General features: G+C 36.1%; 1 protein-coding gene across 1 annotated transcript in view; it reads left to right on the forward strand.

Moving 5' to 3' along the window:
- LOC148952342 (alpha-2-macroglobulin receptor-associated protein) overlaps positions 1-22857 on the forward strand; it is an 80717-nt gene that overhangs the window by 16967 nt on the left and 40893 nt on the right. Inside the window, exons 2-3 of the mRNA XM_089089794.1 lie at positions 3564-3705; positions 8858-9022. Of these exons, the coding sequence (XP_088945920.1) occupies positions 3564-3705; positions 8858-9022 (307 nt within the window). The remainder of the gene's footprint in view (positions 1-3563; positions 3706-8857; positions 9023-22857) is intronic.

A 22857-nucleotide genomic window follows, 5' to 3' on the forward strand; every position in this document is an offset into this window, starting at 1 on the left:
CAGCCTGTTATTTCTGTGCACTTCCATTACAGGCAACCCTTCTACAGTTGCCACTAATTCATATTTTTGAATTATTTTCTTAACCATTATCTTACCCTGTTATTATAACTCAACCCCCCCCCCAAAAAAAAACACACACACAAAAAGAAATTTAAATAAGCAAAAATGTAAAAATTAATACTATAGGATATTCTATGCCATATGTCCTGCCTACATTTTAGAATATAGGTTGAATATTCCAAAATTCCTTCTTTTCTTCATTATTTTGACTTTCTATACTTCCCCTTTGGCTGTTCAGTTTTGCATGTGGGGGAATTTTCTGCAGGCGGTGGGGATTTTCTGGGGTTATATGCCTAGCCCCTGGATGGGAATAATAAGTGTTAGTTTTTGTTCTTATTTTAGCTAGTTCAGGAAAGTCAAAACTTTTTTCAAGATTACTGAAATTGATACAAAAAATAATGCCAGCCATCAAAACCAGCAAACAATTGTACATAGCCTAGGGATGTATCCAGGCATTAGATTGGGGGTGAGGGGCTTCATGTAATTGTTGATGGATTGGCTTTGTAAGACAGGAATCAGATAAAAAAAAATGTATTTTTGATTCCCCAATCAATGCTTTCCTGAATATAATCATTGCTGCCATTGCATGGTTGGCTTTATTTGGCATTATGAACCGACTTTTGACAAGAAATAAGCACAAAAATAATTCAAACCCACATAATTAGTACACTTTTGTATATCCAGCCCAACTATCGGACAGTGATTATTATTTTGGAAAGAGCATTAAATAGTATATTTCTTTAGTTTCTATTGGATCTCTGTCATTTATTGTAGCTTTAACTAATTGTCATGGTAGCAAATATTTTATTTGGAAAGATTTTTTAAATGGGAAAACGCTAGATGAATGAAACTTTTAGAAATTGATCCAGAGATTAAACTCTGTTCTGGAAAGGTGTTTTCATGCTCTTTTCTGTGTCTTCCCTATTTCTAGGGCATAGAAGATTGCTTCGAAGACCTACCTCAATTCTGTTGTTTGAAAACAGAGTTACAATAATTTTGAGTATTATTTTAAGCTATATGATTTTTTTATATTGAAGACATACTTTTAAATTTGTTAAATACCTATAAATAAGGATTTAGCTACAGTATAAAGTTCAAAACACTTTAGTTGTGCATCATTTGTGCTATAGATCAGAGCTTGTCCAAGTTCATTAAAGGTTATTACCCTTTAAAGAGGGAAGGTGAGGGGGCAGATTCTTTAAAAGACCTTTGTAGTGCAATTTAAGCTCTAGATCAGTTCTTGGAAGTTTCATTCATCTAACTCATTTGCTTTCCAATGAAGTGAAAAGTAGAATCTCGCTCAGTTTAGATTTGATGCAAAACAGTTTGCATGTAGAAGATGCAGCAAAAATGTGAGCTGGTCAGATCCAATTGGCTCATTCTATGTTTTCTATTAACTCTTCACGGACCTAGTCTTGAATTTCGGGTAGTTCAGTTGCTAGTGCTTCAAGATCATGGAACGCTTCTCTAAAATTCATTCTATGATCTTGTTATCTTAGCTGCATATAATTAATCTTCCTTAAGATTTCATATCTCAAATGAACTAAAGTTATGAAAATAAAAGTTAGTACATTTTGCAACAGAATTGTAGCTTCACTTCTGATATCACGTGTAGTGGTAGCGTCCTCTGCTAATTTTTCTAATATTTCTACTATATTCTCTAGCCCATCAACGATAACGCTAACCCCTCATGTCAATATCATGGTTATCCATGAGCAGAAGAGCTGTTCATTCAGAGGAGCAAGGCACATAATTTTGTAAGTAGTCAAAATAGCCAAAGAATAGTTGTGCCGTCATCCGTGTTTCCGAGCTTTGCACTAGCAACGGTCTTTGTTCCTGGTGGAGCACCACTCAACCTGGTGGAGCGCCTTTCCACGAAGCAAGTCCTTTCAATGATAAGGTACAGGGGAATAAAGCTCCCCATCGTATTGATTGTTCCGATCATTGTGTCTTTACTGTGATGTATTCACTCCTAGCTGCTTAGCCCCTCTAGAGCTCAGTGCCTTCAGACATTTCTGTCGAACATTTGATAAGCTCGTTCCATCCATTCTATAAATACGTTATAAATACTATAAATACGAAATGATACTTTTAGTATTCCAGCTGTTCATAGAATGTGGCAACCCCATGACGGCTAAAATCAAGGTTGCTATAAAGGCTTGTTCTTTCCAGTCTGTGCAGGGATATTCTAGCATGTCTCTTCATGAACCCCCTATACCATTAATTTGTATATCACCTGATTCCACCTCCCAGCTTGACCTTTGGCTTGAGTCGCCTGATGTACATTTGAGGGTACCCTGAGACACAATGAACAAAAAGTGTCCCAGGATACCCAGGAACACGTGTCCCATAGTAACCAAGCTGGAACCTTATCACAAAAGTTCAATTTTGTGTTACCAGATGGCAACTTAAATCAATCACTAAACAGTATTCTGGAGCCAAAAGAACTCATCTTCACGCAAAAAGACACTCATTGTCATACAATAAACGGTTCACAAGTCATATTATGAAAATCACATCCTCTTTTTTACTCAAGGAATAAAGAAAAACTTCTTATCTAAAATCTGTGATACAAATATTTTCTGAGGTCTTCTGGAAAACACGTGTATACTAACTGATAGAGTGTACTACAGATTTGCGCCATTCGTCTAAGGCAGACTTTTTGAATAAAACAATTTTCACAATATATATATATATATATATATATATATATATATATATATATATATATATATATATATATATATATATATATATATATATATATATATATATATATATATATATATATATATATATATATATATATATATATATATATATATATATATATATATGCTAAGTTTAAACTATGTTTTGCAGAAATCGATTATAACAAAAATAAAATTGTCCAGCAATTTTTCATTTGCAGACCATTTGGTGCCCTTTGTGTGTCGTGCCTAAGGTGTGATCCCCCCTCGCTACACAACTAATGAACAAACACTTATTTTAATAGCAAATTTCTTGGTAATTAACCTAAAACTAGAAAGTTTTTTCATAAGTTTTGAATTTATTAAATAGCCTAATTTCTAATAGGCTTTTGGAAGCATCTAGAGACTAACATCTTTCATTTTTGTTCCTCATTTATTAATGAACAGAGAGCAAAATTTTCATTAAAGTTTATCTGTAAACATGGAAAATCCCAATTATTTAAAAAGAGACAGCTTTATTACTTGTCTGAATAGCTGTAAAACAAAACTGAAGACAGAAAGCAAAGAGACGAAAATATATGGTTTCTTGAATCTAAGAAAGTAAAGGAACGAAAGTACTAATTTTTGTCAGAATCTGAGACTATGGGTGTTAAAATGTCATCTTATCTTATGGAATGCCCCTCTAATGAATATTGATAGCGTCAGCCTCTTTTAAGTTTTCAATACGTTGACAGTAGTCCCTTAAATAGAACAGTTGTAAGACTGTGCAATCTTGGTGATGTAAAAATCTAATTTTCATTCTGTTTACCGTAGAGATTGCCTGAACAGAAGCTGAAAACACTCTATAGTGACCTAAAAGTTCAAGAAAAGGAGGAAATTGTATTAAAGAGAGCTATTGCAGATGGACTTGATAAAGAGGGATTCAAAGAAGCTGAAACTAGAAGACGCCTGAAAGGTAACGTCAAAATTCCCTTTTAAGGTGACATGGAAGTTTTAGACAAACAGTTGTTGACTCAGCCTATCTGAATTAAGTCAGACGTGATTACTAAATCTCAACAGAAGAAAATGACCCCTTGAGAAAAAGAAGATTTTTTAAGAAATTAGAAATGAAAATTATGTTAACCGAGGGGTAGAATTTGCTGACTCGGCTAGCATATAGCACACTTTGCACGCTCTGGGATGGTAGAAAGCCACCTTTGCGGGCCTCAAATCAAATTGGAAGCTCAAGCTTTTGGCCTGAGTTTCCAGACAGTTTACCCTAAAGGTGTTGCTAAAAGTGTCATCGTATTTGTCTATTATCGGTCCAAGTCTCATTCATTTTATTCAGCCCCACAATGGAACTCTTTTTCTCTTTTTTTGGCACAAAATGTCTTGTTTTTAATCGGCCATTATAATAAGCGTCATTGTTTTTGTTTGTTTAAAAGTTTTTTTTTTTTTTATTGTATCTGTCACTTCTAAAAAATAATCGTTTTTTTTGCATGTTTTTTTTTTTTTTTTTTTTTTTTTAAGATGTCATTCCTATGTATGTTGTCCCCATATTTAATATGCTTCTCTGTTGAGGCTAAATCTTACCAACATTGATCAGACCCCCCTCCAAAAAATGCTCATTTCTTGTGTTCACCCCTCCCCCCCCCGCTAGAGAAAATGGTTCGATAAGGTGTAACACAGAGAATGCTACTAACGGAGTGGGGTAAGGAGTCCCCTGGTACATCATAAGGTTTAAAAATTGTCTTTAATTTACTAGAAGTTACATGTGTGTCGTTTGGTAATTTAACCCTCTTTCTGAAATAAATAATTTTGCTTTAGAAAAACTAATGCCTCCGCAGTGACAGTTATATTAAAAACAAATTTCCTAATTAAGAAGATAAAAAAAAAGAAGATTTTCCAGAGCCATTGCTAATGTAAAGGGCGTCAACAATTTTCTATGATTCAGTTGCCGAAACAGCTAGCAATCCTGTTACCCAACCATTTGGTAGCTGGAATCGAACCCCGAGCCCCGTATTGCTAAGCAGAGATCAAGCCACTGTGCTACCACAGGATAATTAAGAAGAAGGACATCATAATTTACTAGAGACATGACTGACTAAAAAAAAATACAAATGAAACTTGGTCGCATTGGACCAGAGCACGGTCTCGGAAATATAAAATGGGTTTGGTACAGCTAAAAGCAAAAATAAATCCGTAAGTATAAAGTTTTTCACTAGGAACATACCAAGAAGAGTCTTCGGGGTCCGGCTCTTTCCCCCGAAATTTTTAAATTTTCCAGAATTCCTGGGCACTGTTTGGTCAAATTAGGAAATATTTTTTTATCGTCCCCCCTAAAAAATATTCCTTCGTACGTGCCTGCTTTTTATATATAACTTCTAAATATTTTGTAAGGGCTATAATCAGCAGAGAGGATTTGCCTGCTAATATGGACAAGATTTGCTGTTGTATATAGAATTGTATGGAGTATTTTCGTTTCTAAATAACTGTTGAACACAATTTTTTTCAACTAAAAGTAAAGACTGCCATTTAAACCAGAATTAAATGATCATTATTCTGCATATTCTATGATGTGTTGGGTCTTGACCTCCCTCTCTTTTCGGTAAGTTTGGCTTGTCCTTCCTGTACTGAGAGGATTTTAGAATGTAACAGATACAAAGTTTCCCAATTGCCGTGCACTGTACAGTTTTTTCTAGAAACGCATATGAATATGGATCTTTTTAATCATTATTCGTAACAGCTGCTCAAGGGGTGGCCACGCCCTCCACTCTCCTCTCTTTACGCTGAACTCACTCTCCTCTGTCTTTACGTTTCATTTTTCATCATATTAATCTTGTCGTTTGTCAGGCATAAATACAAATATAATAAAGCACTTAGAGTATCTTATATAACTAAAAACTAATGCAACAAAAAAAAGACAACACTTCATATTTCGAAACTAAACTTAGGATCCTCGTATTCGAACGGGTAAAAATCATTGTTGGGTATTGAGTTGAGTACAAAGACATTTTTAAGATATTTTATTGGTTTTTAGGTAAACTAGGGGTGTTTCTGGGATTCCATTTGTGTGTGTAGGGGAGGGGGGTGGCCTAAGTAAGGAAAAGACCTCTGAATTAGCCCCCAAGAACACGCCAAAAACTGCCGTCCAGCCACCCAAAAAACTTTCAGCAACCCGGTGCCGCAAACGCTTTGGTGCGCTGGGGCGCAGCTACCAAGGTCGGCAACGGCGTGCCGCCGGAAATTCCTAACACCGAATGACAATGAGAGAATATCACCGAAAAGATGAGAAATAAGTTTGAGTTTTGCTTCTCAAGGGATGACCTCATAGTAGCCGCTAAACTTTTGGATTTCGAAATATTCCAGATAAATGGCATTGATAAGCATCTGAACCTTCTTAATGTTCCACTGGCAAGAAGGGAGTTCTTGTTGAAAATAGTCAAGAATCTAGTTTCTGAGACTGACGTAAGGCACTGTAACATGTCGCCTGTGAACCAAATTTGTCCAATCAACACTCCGGGTCCCTCCACTTCAACTTGTTGTGATCATGCTAATGTAGTAGGAATTCATTCGTACAAAGAGCAAAGGGCCATGAAGAGGCTGAAGAGGTGGCTGCAATCTCTGATGCTGTCAGCGGATCGGCTACCCAAATCAGTTGTGTGAATGTGGCTCCTGGATTTTAGCAAGAGTAGCAAGTATAAATCTCCGTATGACAACATATCAAATAAAGGAAGCTGCTTAATCAGATGATACTTCAGGGCAGTGATGATGCCGAACAGGATGAAAATGATGTTATTCGGCGTCAAGCAGGTTTGTATCTGTGTCGTGAAATCAAAAGATCCTGTCAGGGTTGATGCAAATCTAACCATTGCCTTCTGGAAATATATTCCATTCAGCTGCCGTGGATTACAGCTTTGGCAAGGAATTTTTGTCGTTGCCAGCAACGAGTGCGGCAGCAGAAAGGGTTTTCAGTGGTGTAGGACTAATAGTTACTGCTAAGCATTCAATGTTGGCTCCACACCATGTAAATAAGCTTCTACTTGGGGACTATAAGCTTGTCAAAACTTTAGGGAACTGCCTGAATTTATTTGTACCTAATTGTCTTGAATTTTTTATTTTGGCTCAGTAAGGCAAAATTGCAGGAAATAAGGAAAAAGCTTTTATGAAAGGTCTCAAAAATTAAAGAGAGGTGTTTTAGGTCAGATTATAAAATGTGACTGCCAGGTTTCGTTGCGGAGCTATTGAAGGAGATGCAATCGCAAAGTGGACATAAATATGTTGTTTGTTTTTTTCTGAGTAATGGACTGGAGAGAAGAGACCTCAAAGAATTGCCACATAGGTATAGGGAGTCAAAGAAGTGAAACGCTGGTTAAAACACCAGGAAATCCAGACATGGAGTAAGGTACTACCATCAGAGTCTCTTGAGGTTTTGTAAATTAGCCATGGAGATCTGGTGCAAGGAAATTTGTTTTAATTTCCTATTTAGTCGGATCAATCCAATTTTCAAGCACTTTAAGGTCTCACTGTCGGTCTGATGGCTCGTCCTTATTTTGTCTGAAGTTAGTTCATGGTAATGAAGCTGAAAAGGGATTGTGAGTTCCAAGAAATCTAGCCTAGAAGGAAGAATGAATTCTGATAAGAACTGATACCAATTTAGTTTTCGACATTTCTAAAAAATAAGAGCAAAAATGGTTACAAATAGAACAAATGGTGATCCATTAGCGACGCGCATGGCCATTGTATATTCCAAAAGTAAGTTTCTTTTCATTTTTATGTTCTTAGACCATCCAGTCCATGGCTACGCTATTGATTCCAAAATTTTTAAAAAATAAGAATAAAAATGGTTACAAATAGGACAAATGCTGATCCATTTTGCGCCGTGCATGGGCATTATATAGTCCAAAAGTAAGTTTTTTCTTCATTTTTGTGTTCTTAGACCATCCAGTCCATGGCTACGCCATTGAGTCGACTATTGACGTACGAACAGAGCCTGTAAAAAAGCCTTGGTTGTCTTACGACGATTTTCTGAAATACAAGCACTTCAGGAAGGCTCAAGATCATATGCGAATGTGTGTGCGATTTAAGTTTTTTATTTGGCGATCTGTTTGTTCAAAGCTAAAATATAAAATTTCCTTCTCACGAGACTTTTAACTGAGAAATAAAGTTGTTTTTTTTTTCTATTTTTTTTTTTCTATTTTTATTAAGTAAAAAAATAAATGAAAGTAAGGAGTAACATTAAAAATTGAAACGAACAGAATTCATGCCGTATATGTGGGGGGGGGCTGCCCCCTCCACATTCTCTTGCTCTTTACGCTAAAGTTTTTTAATACTCTAAAGAGCTCTTTATTCCAAGTAAACGACCCTTGTGTTCCAGGGGTCGTTCTTAAAGAATTGGGACAAAAAGTCAAACTTTAGTCTAAAGAGCGAGGGATTGAGGAGGGGACCCTCTATTATCCGGAATAATTACTGTTCGTTTTAAGTTTTAGTGCGTCTCCTTACTTTCAGTTGAGAAAAAACTTGTTTTTTTATTTAATTTCTGATCGTTTCTCAATTAATGCGGGTAAATCCCCCCTATAGAAAATTAACCCCCCCCCCACACACATACACAAAAAAACTTCCGCCATGAAAAATTCTAAAGAGCGAGGGATTGAGGAGGGGGCCCTCTATTATCCGGAATAATTACTGTTCGTTTTAAGTTTAGTGTGTCTCCTTACTTTCAGTTGAGAAAAAACTTGTTTTTTTATTTAATTTCTGATCGTTTCTCAATTAATGCCGGTAATTCCCCCTAGAAAAATTTATCCCCCCCACACACACACACAAAAACTTCCGCCATGAAAAATTCCATCTTCGTACCCCACACAGTTACAGTTCGGTACCATGGACTCGTTGATTTGTCTAGACCTTCTTTGGGCCTTTTTTTTCCTTTTTTTTTTTTTTAAGTAAAAACAATCGTTCTTCATTTAATGCTGTGTACGGGAAAATCGTAGCGAAGGAAACGATTTTGGAAACCGACCGTTCCGTGAATGTGATTTATTTTACTAGAAAGAAAGAAAACTGGCCACGCTTTGGAAAGTTCACTGTTTATTCTTTTCTAATGATAACTTATTGAATAAACTTTGATCAAGGTTTATTGACACGCTATGGATTGGCAGATAGTTTTGAAGATCCAGCAAATTCCCGCACCAACAGCATTCAGGACAAATTTTACGATGAAGCTTTCAATAAAGACCTATTTAAGGATAAGAAATTGCAAAAATTATGGATGAAAGCTGAAAAATCAGGCTTTACAGGTAATAGCAATTTTTCCTTTAGGTTTTTTTTTATGGCTGTTCGCTAATTTCAACTGCGGTACTCCTGTATTATTCAGAATTCACTCCAGAAGTGAAGTAAGGTAATCCTGATGAATATACCAGATATTATGAAAATATAATACCTTAGTTTATAAAATAATGTAATTTGGACTATATATTTGCAGATTAGAGGGATGTGGGGGTAACGTAACCTATCCTTACCCATCCCCACCCCTAATGTGCAAATATACAAGCCCAATGCATTCTTTCACCCGCTATTTGTCTTTGCGGCTATGAAACTGGTTTTCAAAGATCGTACATTCAGCAAACTTCTCGAGTGTGTTCTGAATAATACAGGAGTACCTTAACTGTGGTACAGATCCTTTGTCGCATTTCATGTTACGGTTTTTAGCTTAATATCTAACTGACCAAAATAGTCTTAGAATTTTCACCTCAAATATTTTGTTTTCAGTTATAGCCCATCTGTTTGTGCGCGATTAAAGCATAAATAAGTCTATGCTGCCATTTATAATTCTTTTAAATCGTTTTTGTTTTATGTTACAGTTTAAAATAGATATGAGAACCGTTGTTTCACTAATTATACAACTTTTAGCCTATTCAAGGCGTATTCAGTATTCAAATTAGTAATAAATAAAAAAAGGGTGTAAGTTTATCTCACGACTGGTATGGTCAAAGATGTAGAAAGCGGAATTACTTGCAGCAAAATTGTTGTCCAGTAAATACAAGTTCTCGTTTTATAAATGTGTTCCGTGCTTGCGATGTCAAACTTAGAGCAGCCGCGTAATTGAGATAACGGGCACATTTAATATCATAAAATTTGGCAAATTATATTGAACAAGTTGAGTCGCAAACTTAAAAACAACTAGTTTTTCCTTTATGGCTCATTATCATTGAAGCGGGTTTTTCTGTGCAATGCGTATACTCTTTAATTCTGTCGCTCAATTGCTCCCAATGCAAACCACCAGGCGGGGCGGAGTTATTTTTAAACGGGAGGGGGGGTATAGATAAAGGCAGATTGTATATTCTTTCTGGTGATTATTCAGAACAATGATTACAAAAACGGTCTTCAAAGAAAATATATATATATATATATATATATATATATATATATATATATATATATATATATATATATATATATATATATATATATATATATATATATATATATTAAAATCTAAAATGAGTAGAAACCAATTCATATAATAAGTCAAATTTAAACGAACTAAAATAGAAATGAATAATAAGTTCGAATTGACATATAAGTAATGCATGAACGAGCAATGAATGAGTAAATAGAACCTAAACCGAAGACAATGTAAATTGATTAATCAGTTCAAAATGAAATTGAACAGAAATTACCACAAATAAGATGAAGACTAGTCACCCTTCAATTTCCTCTTAGGGCAAGAGTCATATTTGCACACACACGCACGCACACACAGACACACGCACACACACACACACAAACACACCCATTTTATTTTGTTCGAGAATGTCTCTTTGATTTGTAGGGATCGGGGTTTAAAGCAAAATTTTCGTGAAAGTCTTGAAATAAAGAAAATCGTATTCAAAAATATTGCTTTGAATCGGGATACAGGTGAATTTGGGCTGAACTCTATCTATGATAATTTATTATTTCATTTGCAGACCATTTGGTGCCCTTTGTGTGTCGTGCCTAAGGTGTGATCCCCCCTCGCTACACAACTAATGAACAAACACTTATTTTAATAGCAAATTTCTTGGTAATTAACCTAAAACTAGAAAGTTTTTTCATAAGTTTTGAATTTATTAAATAGCCTAATTTCTAATAGGCTTTTGGAAGCATCTAGAGACTAACATCTTTCATTTTTGTTCCTCATTTATTAATGAACAGAGAGCAAAATTTTCATTAAAGTTTATCTGTAAACATGGAAAATCCCAATTATTTAAAAAGAGACAGCTTTATTACTTGTCTGAATAGCTGTAAAACAAAACTGAAGACAGAAAGCAAAGAGACGAAAATATATGGTTTCTTGAATCTAAGAAAGTAAAGGAACGAAAGTACTAATTTTTGTCAGAATCTGAGACTATGGGTGTTAAAATGTCATCTTATCTTATGGAATGCCCCTCTAATGAATATTGATAGCGTCAGCCTCTTTTAAGTTTTCAATACGTTGACAGTAGTCCCTTAAATAGAACAGTTGTAAGACTGTGCAATCTTGGTGATGTAAAAATCTAATTTTCATTCTGTTTACCGTAGAGATTGCCTGAACAGAAGCTGAAAACACTCTATAGTGACCTAAAAGTTCAAGAAAAGGAGGAAATTGTATTAAAGAGAGCTATTGCAGATGGACTTGATAAAGAGGGATTCAAAGAAGCTGAAACTAGAAGACGCCTGAAAGGTAACGTCAAAATTCCCTTTTAAGGTGACATGGAAGTTTTAGACAAACAGTTGTTGACTCAGCCTATCTGAATTAAGTCAGACGTGATTACTAAATCTCAACAGAAGAAAATGACCCCTTGAGAAAAAGAAGATTTTTTAAGAAATTAGAAATGAAAATTATGTTAACCTAGGGGTAGAATTTGCTGACTCGGCTAGCATATAGCACACTTTGCACGCTCTGGGATGGTAGAAAGCCACCTTTGCGGGCCTCAAATCAAATTGGAAGCTCAAGCTTTTGGCCTGAGTTTCCAGACAGTTTACCCTAAAGGTGTTGCTAAAAGTGTCATCGTATTTGTCTATTATCGGTCCAAGTCTCATTCATTTTATTCAGCCCCACAATGGAACTCTTTTTCTCTTTTTTTGGCACAAAATGTATTGTTTTTAATCGGCCATTATAATAAGCGTCATTGTTTTTGTTTGTTTCAAAGTTTTTTTTTTTTTTATTGTATCTGTCACTGCGAAAAAATAATCGTTTTGTTGGCATGTTTTTTTTTTTTTTTTTTTTTTTTAAGATGTCATTCCTATTTATTTTTTCCCCATATTTAATATGCTTCTCTGTTGAGGCTAAATCTTACCAACATTGATCAGACCCCCCTCCAAAAAATGCTCATTTCTTGTGTTCACCCCTCCCCCCCCCGCTAGAGAAAATGATTCGATAATGTGTAACACTGATAATGCTACTAACGGAGTGGGGTAAGGAGTCCCCTGGTACATCATAATGTTTAAAAATTGTCTTTAATTTCCTAGAAGTTCCATGTGTGTCGTTTGGTAATTTAACCCTCTTTCTGAAATAAATAATTTTGCTTTAGAAAAACTAATGCCTCCGCAGTGACAGTTATATTAAAAACAAATTTCCTAATTAAGAAGATAAAAAAAAAGAAGATTTTCCAGAGCCATTGCTAATGTAAAGGGCGTCAACAATTTTCTATGATTCAGTTGCCGAAACAGCTAGCAATCCTGTTACCCAACCATTTGGTAGCTGGAATCGAACCCCGAGCCCCGTATTGCTAAGCAGAGATCAAGCCACTGTGCTACCACAGGATAATTAAGAAGAAGGACATCATAATTTACTAGAGACATGACGGACTAAAAAAAAATACAAATGAAACTTGGTCGCATTGGACCAGAGCACGGTCTCGGAAATATAAAATGGGTTTGGTACAGCTAAAAGCAAAAATAAATCCGTAAGTATAAAGTTTTTCACTAGGAACATACCAAGAAGAGTCTTCGGGGTCCGGCTCTTTCCCCCGAAATTTTTAAATTTTCCAGAATTCCTGGGCACTGTTTGGTCAAATTAGGAAATATTTTTTTATCGTCCCCCCTAAAAAATATTCCTTCGTACGTGCCTGCTTTTTATATATAACTTCTAAATATTTTGTAAGGGCTATAATCAGCAGAGAGGATTTGCCTGCTAATATGGACAAGATTTGCTGTTGTATATAGAATTGTATGGAGTATTTTCGTTTCTAAATAACTGTTGAACACAATTTTTTTCAACTAAAAGTAAAGACTGCCATTTAAACCAGAATTAAATGATCATTATTCTGCATATTCTATGATGTGTTGGGTCTTGACCTCCCCTCTCTTTTCGGTAAGTTTGGCTTGTCCTTCCTGTACTGAGAGGATTTTAGAATGTAACAGATACAAAGTTTCCCAATTGCCGTGCACTGTACAGTTTTTTCTAGAAACGCATATGAATATGGATCTTTTTAATCATTATTCGTAACAGCTGCTCAAGGGGTGGCCACGCCCTCCACTCTCCTCTCTTTACGCTGAACTCACTCTCCTCTGTCTTTACGTTTCATTTTTCATCATATTAATCTTGTCGTTTGTCAGGCATAAATACAAATATAATAAAGCACTTAGAGTATCTTATATAACTAAAAACTAATGCAACAAAAAAAAGACAACACTTCATATTTCGAAACTAAACTTAGGATCCTCGTATTCGAACGGGTAAAAATCATTGTTGGGTATTGAGTTGAGTACAAAGACATTTTTAAGATATTTTATTGGTTTTTAGGTAAACTAGGGGTGTTTCTGGGATTCCATTTGTGTGTGTAGGGGAGGGGGGTGGCCTAAGTAAGGAAAAGACCTCTGAATTAGCCCCCAAGAACACGCCAAAAACTGCCGTCCAGCCACCCAAAAAACTTTCAGCAACCCGGTGCCGCAGACGCTTTGGTGGGCTGGGGCGCAGCTACCAAGGTCGGCAACGGCGTGCCGCCGGAAATTCCTAACACCGAATGACAATGAGAGAATATCACCGAAAAGATGAGAAATAAGTTTGAGTTTTGCTTCTCAAGGGATGACCTCATAGTAGCCGCTAAACTTTTGGATTTCGAAATATTCCAGATAAATGGCATTGATAAGCATCTGAACCTTCTTAATGTTCCACTGGCAAGAAGGGAGTTCTTGTTGAAAATAGTCAAGAATCTAGTTTCTGAGACTGACGTAAGGCACTGTAACATGTCGCCTGTGAACCAAATTTGTCCAATCAACACTCCGGGTCCCTCCACTTCAACTTGTTGTGATCATGCTAATGTAGTAGGAATTCATTCGTACAAAGAGCAAAGGGCCATGAAGAGGCTGAAGAGGTGGCTGCAATCTCTGATGCTGTCAGCGGATCGGCTACCCAAATCAGTTGTGTGAATGTGGCTCCTGGATTTTAGCAAGAGTAGCAAGTATAAATCTCCGTATGACAACATATCAAATAAAGGAAGCTGCTTAATCAGATGATACTTCAGGGCAGTGATGATGCCGAACAGGATGAAAATGATGTTATTCGGCGTCAAGCAGGTTTGTATCTGTGCCGTGAAATCAAAAGATCCTGTCAGGGTTGATGCAAATCTAACCATTGCCTTCTGGAAATATATTCCATTCAGCTGCCGTGGATTACAGCTTTGGCAAGGAATTTTTGTCGTTGCCAGCAACGAGTGCGGCAGCAGAAAGGGTTTTCAGTGGTGTAGGACTAATAGTTACTGCTAAGCATTCAATGTTGGCTCCACACCATGTAAATAAGCTTCTACTTGGGGACTATAAGCTTGTCAAAACTTAAGGGAACTGCCTGAATTTATTTGTACCTAATTGTCTTGAATTTTTTATTTTGGCTCAGTAAGGCAAAATTGCAGGAAATAAGGAAAAAGCTTTTATGAAAGGTCTCAAAAATTAAAGAGAGGTGTTTTAGGTCAGATTATAAAATGTGACTGCCAGGTTTCGTTGCGGAGCTATTGAAGGAGATGCAATCGCAAAGTGGACATAAATATGTTGTTTGTTTTTTTCTGAGTAATGGACTGGAGAGAAGAGACCTCAAAGAATTGCCACATAGGTATAGGGAGTCAAAGAAGTGAAACGCTGGTTAAAACACCAGGAAATCCAGACATGGAGTAAGGTACTACCATCAGAGTCTCTTGAGGTTTTGTAAATTAGCCATGGAGATCTGGTGCAAGGAAATTTGTTTTAATTTCCTATTTAGTCGGATCAATCCAATTTTCAAGCACTTTAAGGTCTCACTGTCGGTCTGATGGCTCGTCCTTATTTTGTCTGAAGTTAGTTCATGGTAATGAAGCTGAAAAGGGATTGTGAGTTCCAAGAAATCTAGCCTAGAAGGAAGAATGAATTCTGATAAGAACTGATACCAATTTAGTTTTCGACATTTCTAAAAAATAAGAGCAAAAATGGTTACAAATAGAACAAATGGTGATCCATTAGCGACGCGCATGGCCATTGTATATTCCAAAAGTAAGTTTCTTTTCATTTTTATGTTCTTAGACCATCCAGTCCATGGCTACGCTATTGATTCCAAAATTTTTAAAAAATAAGAATAAAAATGGTTACAAATAGGACAAATGCTGATCCATTTTGCGCCGTGCATGGGCATTATATAGTCCAAAAGTAAGTTTTTTCTTCATTTTTGTGTTCTTAGACCATCCAGTCCATGGCTACGCCATTGAGTCGACTATTGACGTACGAACAGAGCCTGTAAAAAAGCCTTGGTTGTCTTACGACGATTTTCTGAAATACAAGCACTTCAGGAAGGCTCAAGATCATATGCGAATGTGTGTGCGATTTAAGTTTTTTATTTGGCGATCTGTTTGTTCAAAGCGAAAATAGAAAATTTCCTTCTCACGAGACTTTTAACTGAGAAATAAAGTTGTTTTTTTTTCTATTGTTTTTTTTTCTATTTTTATTAATTAAAAAAATAACTTAAATTAAGGAGTAACATTAAAACTTGAAACGAACAGAATTCATGCCGTATATGAGGGGGGGGGCTGCCCCCTCCACATTCTCTTGCTCTTTACGCTAAAGTTTTTTAATACTCTAAAGAGCTCTTTATTCCAAGTAAACGACCCTTGTGTTCCAGGGGTCGTTCTTAAAGAATTGGGACAAAAAGTCAAACTTTAGTCTAAAGAGCGAGGGATTGAGGAGGGGACCCTCTATTATCCGGAATAATTACTGTTCGTTTTAAGTTTTAGTGCGTCTCCTTACTTTCAGTTGAGAAAAAACTTGTTTTTTAATTTAATTTCTGATCGTTTCTCAATTAATGCGGGTAAATCCCCCCTATATAAAATTAACCCCCCCCCCCCACACACATACACAAAAAAACTTCCGCCATGAAAAATTCTAAAGAGCGAGGGATTGAGGAGGGGGCCCTCTATTATCCGGAATAATTACTGTTCGTTTTAAGTTTAGTGTGTCTCCTTACTTTCAGTTGAGAAAAAACTTGTTTTTTTATTTAATTTCTGATCGTTTCTCAATTAATGCCGGTAAATCCCCCTAGAAAAATTTATCCCCCCCACACACACACACAAAAACTTCCGCCATGAAAAATTCCATCTTCGTACCCCACACAGTTACAGTTCGGTACCATGGACTCGTTGATTTGTCTAGACCTTCTTTGGGCCTTTTTTTCCTTTTTTTTTTTTTAAGTAAAAACAATCGTTCTTCATTGAATGCTGTGTACGGGAAAATCGTAGCGAAGGAAACGATTGTGGAAACCGACCGTTCCGTGAATGTGATTTATTTTACTTGAAAGAAAGAAAACTGGCCACGCTTTGGAAAGTTCACTGTTTATTCTTTTCTAATGATAACTTATTGAATAAACTTTGATCAAGGTTTATTGACACGCTATGGATTGGCAGATAGTTTTGAAGATCCAGCAAATTCCCGCACCAACAGCATTCAGGACAAATTTTACGATGAAGCTTTCAATAAAGACCTATTTAAGGATAAGAAATTGCAAAAATTATGGATGAAAGCTGAAAAATCAGGCTTTACAGGTAATAGCAATTTTTCCTTTAGGTTTTTTTTTATGGCTGTTCGCTAATTTCAACTGCGGTACTCCTGTATTATTCAGAATTCACTCCAGAAGTGAAGTAAGGTAATCCTGATGAATATACCAGATATTATGAAAATATAATACCTTAGTTTATAAAATAATGTAATTTGGACTATATATTTGCAGATTAGAGGGATGTGGGGGTAACGTAACCTATCCTTACCCATCCCCACCCCTAATGTGCAAATATACAAGCCCAATGCATTCTTTCACCCGCTATTTGTCTTTGCGGCTATGAAACTGGTTTTCAAAGATCGTACATTCAGCAAACTTCTCGAGTGTGTTCTGAATAATACAGGAGTACCTCAACTGTGGTACAGATCGTTTGTCGCATTTCATGTTACGGTTTTTAGCTTAATATCTAACTGACCAAAATAGTCTTAGAATTTTCACCTCAAATATTTTGTTTTCAGTTATAGCCCATCTGTTTGTGCGCGATTAAAGCATAAATAAGTCTATGCTGCCATTTATAATTCTTTTAAATCGTTTTTGTTTTATGTTACAGTTTAAAATAGATATGAGAACCGTTGTTTCACTAATTATACAACTTTTAGCCTATTCAAGGCGTATTCAGTATTCAAATTAGTAATAAATAAAAAAAGGGTGTAAGTTTATCTCACGACTGGTATGGTCAAAGATGTAGAAAGCGGAATTACTTGCAGCAAAATTGTTGTCCAGTAAATACAAGTTCTCGTTTTATAAATGTGTTCCGTGCTTGCGATGTCAAACTTAGAGCAGCCGCGTAATTGAGATAACGGGCACATTTAATATCATAAAATTTGGCAAATTATATTGAACAAGTTGAGTCGCAAACTTAAAAACAACTAGTTTTTCCTTTATGGCTCATTATCATTGAAGCGGGTTTTTCTGTGCAATGCGTATACTCTTTAATTCTGTCGCTCAATTGCTCCCAATGCAAACCCCCAGGCGGGGCGGAGTTATTTTTAAACGGGAGGGGGGGTATAGATAAAGGCAGATTGTATATTCTTTCTGGTGATTATTCAGAACAATGATTACAAAAACGGTCTTCAAAGAAAATATATATATATATATATATATATATATATATATATATATATATATATATATATATATATATATATATATATATATATATATATATATATATATATATATATATATATATATTAAAATCTAAAATGAGTAGAAACCAATTCATATAATAAGTCAAATTTAAACGAACTAAAATAGAAATGAATAATAAGTTCGAATTGACATATAAGTAATGAATGAACGAGCAATGAATGAGTAAATAGAACCTAAACCGAAGACAATGTAAATTGATTAATCAGTTCAAAATGAAATTGAACAGAAATTACCACAAATAAGATGAAGACTAGTCACCCTTCAATTTCCTCTTAGGGCAAGAGTCATATTTGCACACACACGCACGCACACACAGACACACGCACACACACACACACAAACACACCCATTTTATTTTGTTCGAGAATGTCTCTTTGATTTGTAGGGATCGGGGTTTAAAGCAAAATTTTCGTGAAAGTCTTGAAATAAAGAAAATCGTATTCAAAAATATTGCTTTGAATCGGGATACAGGTGAATTTGGGCTGAACTCTATCTATGATAATTTATTAAAATCTGACAGAGTAAAGTTCAATTCAACCAATGTAGTTGACTTTTGTCCAAATGTTATACCATTGAACCCTAATGAACCGATTCCATGTAGGTCAAAGAGGCTAGCTTCCGCCTTTGCTTTGAAAAGAATTAAAGATTTAAACAATATGTAGTTTTATGATTTCGTTTATAAGGTTCTGTTTTAAATTGTTTTAGTTTAGTTTTACTACTGATGACGGTCACTGTATATGTGACCGAAATATCTGGTATTTTTTGTGAATTTTCTATGCACTGTCTATTAAAAAGGATTTTATCCCTATTTTGAACTTTTATTTTATCATGACGCAGTAGGTTTTAGACTTTTACAGTGAGAGAAAGAGGTCATACCCAAACTGTTGTTTGCAGTGATTTTGCTCGTTTCAAGGTTGATTTGCATATTCAATTAAAGTTTCATTCGTTTTAAGATTTATTATATAATTTACATTAATATCTATTGTTCGTTTGTTTGCATTGATTGTTTATTTAATTTCTGTTCGTTTTAAGTTTCATTTATACTTCAGTAGGAATTTTTTTTTTTTTTTTTTTTTTTTTAAGCTTTTTTTTTATATTAAATATAAGCATTAGTCGCTTTAAAATATATTTATTAATTTATATTATTACTTTTTTTATTTTTTTGCTATGGTTGTTTATTTAATTTCTGTTCGTTTTGGCTTTCATTTATTCTTCAATAGTAATTTCTGGTCGTTTTGTTTTTTAAATATTAAATGAGTTTGTATATTATGATCTTAATTTTAAAAATGTCGTTAATTCTATTTTAAAACTTATTCTTCGGAATGTTTTTTTGAATTAATTTTGTTCGTTTTTCATTGCAAAAAATTTCAAATTTTTAAGAATTCCTTATTTCAAAATCAAAATTAAAAAAAAAAATCAAATATTCATCAAAGTATCAAAACTGGTATCGAAATAACAATATCAAAGTGAAAAAATGGGTTTGTGTCAACCTCGGAGTTTTTATTATCTGATGTTTGAACTATTTTTAACAAAATTGCTATATCAAAATATTTATCAGATAGGTTTGGAGAAAAAAGGCGTGGGGGGACTAATTAAGCTTCGCTCTCTTTTGAGTCTTTAAAGTGAATTAGAACTTTCTATTTTCAATCATATGAGCCCTCTCTGAAGTTTATACGAGTATCCCTTCTATAAGAACCATATATATCCCCAGAGTATAACTTACAACGTATACCCCTGGGCCCTGGGGGTTTGTGTCGACCCTGGAGTTTTAATATCTGATGGTTGAACTATTTTTGCCAAAATGGTCACCTCAAATTTTATCGGATGGGTTTATCCATCCGATAAGCCCAAAGGCGTGGAGGGGTGGAGGGGCTAGTTGCCCTCCGATCTTTTTTTACTCTGAGAAAATGAAATACAACTTTTAATTTCCATTCAAATGGACCCTTTCTGAAGTTTATACGAGCATCCCTTTCATAAGAACCACATACGGCCTCAGGACACAGCTTACAATGCCTGCCCCCGGGCCCTGGGAGGGGATTTGTCAACACCGGAGTTTTTGTTATCTGACCTTTGAATTATTTTGAAAAAGTGACTCTCTCTAAGTTCTTATCGGATGGGCTTGAGGAAAATAAGGCGTGGAGAGGGGGGCTAGTTGCCCTCCGATCTCTATTGACTTAAAAAGTGAACGAGAACTTTCAATTTCCAATCATATGCGCCCTCCGAAGTTTATGCGAGCATACCTTCCATAAGAACCATATATACCCCCAGAGCAATACTTATACCACCTGCCCCGGGCCCTGGGGGGGGGGTGTCTCGACACAGGAGTTTTTCTTATCTGACCTTTGAACTATCTTTAAAGTAATTGCCATACGTAAAGGAGTTTTTGTTATATGATCTTTGAACTATTTTTAACAAATCGGCTACCTCAAATTTTTTGTCAGATTTATTTGTGGAAAAATGGCTTGAGGGAGCAGTTGCCCTTCGATCCCTTTCGACTCTTAAAAAGGGCACTAGAACCCTCGATTTCCAATCGAATGAGCCCCCTTTGAAGTTTATACGACGACCCCTTCTATATGAAGTGCCTCTGGGACAAAAGTAAATGGAGTGTGGGGGAGGCTAACAGCCCTTCAATCACTTTTGACTCTTAAAAAGTGAATTAAAACTTTCAATTTTAAATCAAATAAGCCCTCTAGGAAGTTTACACGAGCATCCCTTCCATAAGAACTATATATGCCCCCAGGGCATAACTTACAACCCCTACCTCAGGCCCTGGGGGGCTTTGTCGACACCGGAGTTTCTTGTTATCAGAACTTTGAACTGTTTTTAAGAAAATGTCAATTTCAAAATTTTTATCTGATGTATTTAGGTCGTGGAGGAGGGGGGGCTAGTTGCCCTCCGATCTCTTTTGACTCTTAAAAAGTGAACAAAAACATTCACTTTCCAATCTAATGAGCCCTCTCCGAAGTTTATACGAGCATCGCTTTCATAAGAACTATATATGCCCCTAGAGCATTACTCCTAACGCCAGCCTCCGGGCCCTGGCGGGTTGCGTCGATACAGGAATTTTTCTTATCTGACCTTTGAACTATTTTTAATGAAATTTCTATTATAAAGATTTTATCGGATGGGCTTATTTATCGGATGGGCTTGGGGAGAAAAGAGTGTGTGGGGGGGGGGGCGAGTTGCCCTCGGATATCTTTTTGACTCTAAAAAATTGAACTAGAACTTTCAATTTCCAATCAAATGAGCCCCCTCTGAGGTTTATACGAGCATCCCTTTCATAAGAACCATATACGTTCCCAGGACAACACTTACAGCGCCTATCGCCCGGGCCCTGGTGGGAGTTTTTGTTATCTAATTTTTGAACAATTTACAAAAAACTGGCTATCTCAAAATTTGTAGCGGATGGGTTTGGGGAAAAAAGAGCGTGGGGGGCTAGATGCCATTAACTCTCTTGACTCTTAAAAAGTGAACTAGAACTTTCAATTTCCAATCAAATGTGCCCTCTATGAAAATTATACGAGCATCCCTTTCATAAGAACCATACATGCCCTTAGGGGACAACTTAGAATGCCTTCCCCTTGTCCCTGGGGGGTTGTATTGACACCAGATTTTTTCTTATCTGACCTTTGAACTATTTTTAACAAAATGTCTCTCTCAAAATTTTCATCATATTGGTTTGGAAAAAGAAGGCGTGGGGGGGGGCTAGCTGCCCTCGGATCTCTTTTGACTATTAAAAAGTGGACTCGAACTTTCAATTTCCAATCAAATCAGCCCTCTCTGAAGTTTATACGAGCATCTCTTTAATAAGAACCATATATGCCTCAAGGCTTGACTTACAACGCCTGCCCCCTGGCCTTGGGGGGTTGTGACGACACCTGAGTTTTTGTTATTTGACTTTTGAGCAATTCTCAACTTAATGGCTATCTCAAAATTTTATTTTGAGATAGCCATTAAGAAGTGACAAAAGAAGTGGGGGGGGGCTAGTTGCCCTCCAAACTACAGTTACTCTAAAACACTGCATCTGGGCTCTCGTCCCACGGTTAGATTGACCCATTCGTGGAGTTTTTACGCATATCCCTTCAATAAGAGCCATATATTCAAAAAGGGCACAGTTTACAACAGCAGACCATGAGCACTGGGGGGCTGTGTCGACCCTAGAGTTTTGTTATATGGTCTTTGAACTATTTAGAAAAAACTATCTCAAAGTTCTTATTGGATGAGTTTGAGGAAAAAAGGGCGTTGAGGGGGGGGGGCTAGGTACCCACCAATCTCTTTTGACTCTTAAAAAGTGAACTAGAACTTTCAAATTTCAATCAAATGATTCCTTTCTGAAGTTAATACGAGCATCCCTTCCATAGGACCCACATTTGCCCCAAGGGCATAAATTACACAGCCTGATCCAGGGCCATAAGGGGTGGTCTTGACACAGAACATGTTGTTATATGATACTTGAACTATTCTTAACAAAATAGCTATTTTAAAATTTTTATTGGATGCATTTGGGAAAAAAGGGTTTGGGGGAGGGGAAGCTGGTTACCCTCCAATATCTTTTGACGCTTAAAAAGTGACTTGAACTTTCAATTTCCAATCAAATTAGCCCTCTCTGAAGTTTATAGGAGCATTCCTTCCATAAGAACCATATATGCCCTCAGGGCATAACTTATAACCCTTACCCCTGAAGACTTTCTGGGGAGTGTCCTGCTCAAACATAATTTCCAGAACTTTCAACTACGTTGAACAAAATGGCTATATCAAAATTTTGATTGGATGTGTTTGGGGAAATGGTGGGCGTGAAGGGGTATCAGTTGGTTTTGAATCACTTTCGACTATTAAAAAAGGAACTAGCCATTTAAATTTCCAATCGAATGAACCTTTTCTGGAGTTTCTACGACAACGCTGTCTATACAAAACCTTATATTCCCCCAGAGCATGACTTACGACCCT

Source organism: Artemia sp. Qi Xiang Cuo, chromosome 5 (genome assembly GCF_049724085.1).
Source record: "Artemia sp. Qi Xiang Cuo chromosome 5, ASM4972408v1, whole genome shotgun sequence".
Lineage (NCBI taxonomy): Eukaryota > Metazoa > Arthropoda > Branchiopoda > Anostraca > Artemiidae > Artemia > Artemia sp. Qi Xiang Cuo.